This window comes from Calliphora vicina, chromosome 3 (assembly GCF_958450345.1).
Source record: "Calliphora vicina chromosome 3, idCalVici1.1, whole genome shotgun sequence".
In the NCBI taxonomy this organism is placed as follows: Eukaryota; Metazoa; Arthropoda; class Insecta; order Diptera; family Calliphoridae; genus Calliphora; species Calliphora vicina.
In genome coordinates, this window is record NC_088782.1 from 33485948 (window position 1) to 33491741 (window position 5794).

The 5794-nt window shown below is 29.9% G+C and overlaps 1 protein-coding gene across 1 annotated transcript; it reads left to right on the forward strand.

Annotated features, from left to right (window-relative positions):
• Nucleotides 1–1629: 1629 nt before the first annotated feature.
• LOC135954005 (T-box transcription factor TBX3-like) lies at nt 1630–4124 on the forward strand. Its single transcript, XM_065504051.1, has 4 exons — nt 1630–1937; nt 2252–2519; nt 2621–2758; nt 3207–4124. Exons 1-4 carry the CDS (start codon nt 1684–1686, stop codon nt 3861–3863), a joined length of 1317 nt encoding a protein of 438 aa, XP_065360123.1. The 5' UTR covers nt 1630–1683; the 3' UTR covers nt 3864–4124.
• The last annotated feature ends 1670 nt before the right edge of the window (nt 4125–5794 follow it).

The window sequence follows — 5794 nt, forward strand, 5'->3', positions numbered from 1 at the left end:
CAGAAAACCATATTAATACCAATTGAATTTCATAATACAAAATTAGCATTTCCTCAATATTAATTTCGATTTCTCAATTTCAATCGAGTTTTTCTCAACATTAATTTTGCTGTTCTGCATTATAATTTCTATTTTTCCAATAACAAACCAATGTTTTCGATTTCAACTAATTCAAAATAAAATTTAGCACAAAAGTTACATTTTATTTCAATTATTTCTTCTTGAAATACCTATACCTATTAAGTATTTCAGCAACAGACATGATAAAAGGTTAAATTCAAAGATTATAAATTAAAGTTGAGCAATATGAAAATTATTTTTGGTCAAATTAAAATTGGAAAGTAAATTAGAATAGGTACATTGTTTAAGCTTTAAGTTTTACTGAGTACCTCGTGCCTCCCCCTGATATCTTTATACGGACTCTTAGAGGTCCGGGGACCTCCATTTTAGAACCGTTGCTCTAGCATTTAATTATTTGATTTTCTGAAGACATATTTTCAATTTTGAAACAAGTAATATGATCGATGTATAATGTTATACTTATTTATTTTTCCGGGTCATATATGTAAGTATTACACAAAAATCCTTTTTTTATTTATATTTTATTTCTTAGGGTTTTAAAAAAATTCTAAATGTTAAACTCAAAATTATTGTTTAAAATACCTTATAGAAGTATGTATGAATCACCAAAACTTCTTGAATTGTAACTAAATTTAAGTAAAACCAATTAAATTCTCCTTAAGCAGGATATTACATACTTGAACTAAGTCCTGATTAATCTTCAATCGATAATAATATTAATATATTGCTGAAGTAACCATTTCCGTAAAACATAAATTGACTTTCAAGTGATAGATTTAGAGTTAAAAACATAAGCATATTTAAATGTCCTTAAAAAATCAATAAACAATTAGTTATAGGCGACAATTTTAATAAAAACAATTATAAAACAAACATTGGAAATTGTTTTCTAAAAATATGCAGTAATTTATTGCATTTTGTTTAACTACAATGAAGAAAAATACAACAAATACAAACACTTATACAAAAGCACATGCATGCATTTTTAAACACAACAACAACACAATGAAAGCAACCATGCGAAGCCATTGTAAAATAAATAAACAAAAAAAAAAAACAACAACAACCACAATAATAAGAGATTATCATTCATGACACTCGAGTAATGATAAAAAATGGAGTCTGTTTATAACAGTGTGTTGTTGTTGTTATGGCTGTGTGTGTTTTAATACAGCATGAAAGAAAGAGATGGCTGATATGAAAATTAAACAAACCAATGATTGTGTTAGAGTAAGTAAAAATTAGTATTGTTTAATTACATTAGAGAGAGGGAGTAGGAGTAAATTAAATGTAGTTGAGTGTGTGTGTGTGTGTTGTATAAGAAAAACAACAACAGGTAGAACAAGTTTTAAACAAGTGGCAAATGCTCTCTCTTTGAGTAAAAGTGATCTTTTTTTGGTGTGTTTTATTTTTAAGATTTGGTTTATTGGGAAATAAGTAGAGTTGAGTCTCTTGTCAAAGCAGTCTGAGAACAAACGTTAAACGAGCAACAAGTTATAAACGGAGTAAAATTTATACCAATAATAACAATTTAATAATAAAAATAAAGTGCTTGTTTGATTTTAATTTAAAAACAAAAAAATAACTAAAATACGCAACAAAATGATTACCATGAACGAATTAGTGGATTTAAGAATGCAACAACAAATTGCCCATGAAATTTTATATAGACAACAAATTATGCAACGTATACCCGATCCATTTGCTGCCATGATGCCCGCCATGCACATGCCGCCACAAATGTTAATACCCTCACATCCCCCTTTGCCGGGTGTCGAGGCCAAATTGGAGAATAATGATTTATGGCAACAATTCCATAAAATTGGCACCGAAATGATTATCACCAAAAGTGGAAGGTATGTACAACAAATGGATCAGCTAAATTTTATTAAAACTTTGTAAAAAAAAAGGTGTGATCTCAATGTTATCAGTCACTGAAGTAAATTAAAATAGACATCTTTTACGAGAAAATAATATTTACAAAACAAAACTTTACAAAAGATTTGTAACTTGTTGTAGTTCTTGTAGATAATAAATAAGTCTAAACAAATTAAGTCAAAAATAAACAGAAATGTCTCATAATGTTGAAAAGATAACAATAATTTAAGATAACTATTCTACACAAAAAAAGCTAAAGTAAATAATTTATTATTTTTATTATTATTTTTAGACGTATGTTCCCCTCTATGCGTGTTTCACTTAAGGGCTTGGAAGAAGAATCTCAATATTGTGTTTTGATTGAAATGGTACCCATAGGTGACTGCCGTTATAAGTTTTCCGGTTCTCAGTGGGTACCCGCCGGTGGTGCAGAACCTCAATCTCCTCAAAGAATGTACTTGCATCCCGACAGTCCCGCCACTGGTTCACATTGGCAGGCTCAGCCCATACTCTTCAATAAGGTCAAATTGACCAACAACACTTTGGATAATAATGGTCATGTAAGTATTTTTTGTGTTTCCCCAAAAAAAGCTTTTAATTATAGCTTTTGTTTCTTATGGAGCTTTATTGATTTTTGTCTTTTTTCTTTGGTTTATTTTAGATCGTTTTGGCCAGTATGCATAAATATCAACCACGTATACATGTGATACGTACCAATGATTTAGCGCAAATACCCTGGGCTCCCCAACAGGCCTTTGTATTTCCCGAAACGGAATTTGTAGCAGTTACAGCTTATCAGGTTGGTATTTTTTAACAATAATACAAACTAGAGAGATGTGTAAGATGTAAAAGTTAAAAATGTTTAATTTTTTGTTTGTTTTGTCGTTTTTATGCTTTAAATTGCATACTTTTTGATATTTCCAAGTTAATCTTCATTTAAAAAATTACTTAACTTCCATTAATATTTAAAGCTTCTACTAATAAGATTTTAAAACCAGTTTATGAAAAATATTAAAACAAAATTTTCTATTAATTTAAAATGTTTTAAATCTCTTTGCCACAATTTATATTACCTCGCCCATCTCATTTTTTGTACCTAAATCCAGTTCTCTAAAACAAACAAAAACTCAGTGGTGGTCTCTAAAATAAAATTAGCACATCTATTTAAGACAACCACCCGTTGAGTTGGCTCTACAAATCAAGACACTCATACTAATTATCTCTTCCCTCTCTTTTTCCCTTTACAGAATGATCGCATTACAAAATTGAAAATTGATAACAATCCCTTTGCCAAAGGTTTCCGTGAATCCGGTCAATCGAAATGCAAAAGGAAAATGTCATTATCCCCCTCACCATCGGAAGAAAATCAAAATAATTCCTCACATTGTGATGATGATCAATCGAGTGTGGCCAGCAGTCAAGATTCACCACAAGCCAAGCGTTTGTGTATGCGTGATGAACCCTTACCCTATATGGATTTAAATAATGTGATGCGTTATGCTTTACAACCCAACATGAATGATATGATCTCACCCGCCTTCTTTCCACAATTGACGCAACAGTCAATGCCCATGTTTATGCCTGCTTTGCCCTCATATATGGAGCCTATGGCCGCACAAAGACTGTCCTATCATAACACTTCCTCGGATTATGATTACACCTCGGGAAATGAGGAAACCTCCAGTCAAATTTCTTCTTCACATGATGAACAAAATCCTGAGCTGTTTGTTGATGTTGTCAGCACCTCGTCTGAGGAGTCGCAAGATTCAGCTAAACTTTTGAATTCTACCGTATCTCCCACCTCTTCACCAAGACTATCGGGTAGTGAGGTTCCCGTGAAACGTAGCAGTTTTAGTATTTCTTCTATATTGGGAAGTAATACACGTAATGCTGTCTCTGTTTAAATAATTAAACTTATTTGAAAATTCTGTTTGTGATTTGAAATGCTGCAATAATGCAAGTACATAGTTGTAGTAAAATGTAAAGTATAAAAATAGTATCTTGTAATTTATGTAAATTTTCTTTTGTATTCATATTAGATTTTTAAGTTCTTTAACTTGTTAATAACTAAATAATTTATTTACCTATAATTAATTAAGCTTAGTTTTTATAATAAGATAAAATAAATGTGTGTTTTCTTGAAGAGAAAACTACTCAATGCCATATAAAAATCAAGTTGTTTTTGTGTGTGGAAAATGGAAATATGGTGTATATTTAAAAGAGGCTGTTCAGAGGTTTCATATAATGAAAGCTTTAAGACGATCAATGCTGGTTTTGTCACTTTACGATCTGTTGCACCTTATTATTTAAATCATCTAAATTTTACAAAATATGTTAGAATCTCATAAATCTGGACGTAGCTTTGAATAACTACTCAAATAATAAAACAATTAATGTCGAAAAATCCAATCTTTGTTGATCTTAGTTTCATCAGCTTTATTCAAATTGAGGTTTTTAAAGCTTGCATTTATTACAATTATTAATTATAAATGGCGGTATAAAACTTATTTGATCAGGTGTTTGACAGAGGAATTTTCTCAACTTTTCCTAATTGTTTATGTAAATATTTTGTAATAAAAGTATTTAGAGAAAACAAATAATTTTTTTCTTCATTTGGATCTTGGACCTTTACGTTTTGCTATATCTTTAAGTCATTAATATAGACAATGTGGATATTTAATGATATACATTTGAAAGATATGATAGACCTTTTCAAGTAGTATATAACGCTATAGTAATACGGATCGACAGTGGGCCAAAATCGGGAAAAATATTTTTTATTTTTGCTACAAGATTTTTATTCATATTTTTTTTTATATACAAATTTTTGTGAGCAAAAAAAATATTTCACACAAACATTTTTTTCACCAAAAATTTTGATGTTTCAATAAAGCCAGAATTAGTTTATTAGTTTAGCTCTAACAGGAAAAGAAAGGTAGTTCTGAAAGAAATATATACATATAAAACTTGTCATCTTCTATCTCGAGACACTTCTGTATACTTTGTGTCATTGACTCATTATTCCGTTTTAAAAATAATCTCAAGTATTAGTACATTATGACCTAATAGCAGACTGTTTGAATCCCCCAAATATTTTTGGTTCTTCGATATTTATAATTTGAATCAAATCAGATTTAACTGAAATTTCTTATTGTTACTGATAAATTTTAGTTGTGTGACAAAAATTCGTTTATTTCAATCGCAATTCGATTGTTGTTGATTTTTTGTTTTTAATTTTCTTCTTCGGAACTATATAGTTTTACTACAAGTAACAAAGTGGTTTTCGGAAGTGGGCCTTATATGGAAGCTATGACCAATTATGGACCGATCGTCATCAAATTAAGTCGTGTGATTTATGTCTATATGAAACTTTTTTCTGCTGAATTTTCTGTGGATACAAAAATTTTTAAGAGATTTATAATCGTTAAAGTGATTTTATGGAGTGGGTCGTGTATTAGAGCTATGGCCAATTATGGATGTAATTTTATATAAAACTTATTTGTTGAGACATTTGTGTGAATACCTATATAAATAGGACATTTATGACAAAAAAAATCCTATTTCGAGTGGACATTTGTATGGGGCTAGGTGTAATAATGGACCGATTTCAGTTTCAATAGGATTCGTCCTTGGGCCGAAAAACAATGTATGTGCCAAATTTGATCGAATTATCTTAAATATTGCGACCCGGTGTTGGACTAATATTTATAACATCAGCATAAACGCATAATACTCCTCCCACAATGGTGGAGTAGGGTATAAAATTATTTTTCTGCGGAAAATGTTTATGACCAGATCTTGTAATAATCAAATTAAAGTTTTTTTAAACAGTTCA

Bases quoted from the DNA above. Each gene is read 5' to 3' on its own strand.
- LOC135954005 (XM_065504051.1), top strand. From the start codon at position 1,684: ATGATTACCATGAACGAATTAGTGGATTTAAGAATGCAACAACAAATT. The intron at 2,520-2,620 runs GTAAGTATTTTT...GGTTTATTTTAG, and splicing joins CTTTGGATAATAATGGTCAT to ATCGTTTTGGCCAGTATGCA. The intron at 2,759-3,206 runs GTTGGTATTTTT...TTCCCTTTACAG, and splicing joins TAGCAGTTACAGCTTATCAG to AATGATCGCATTACAAAATT.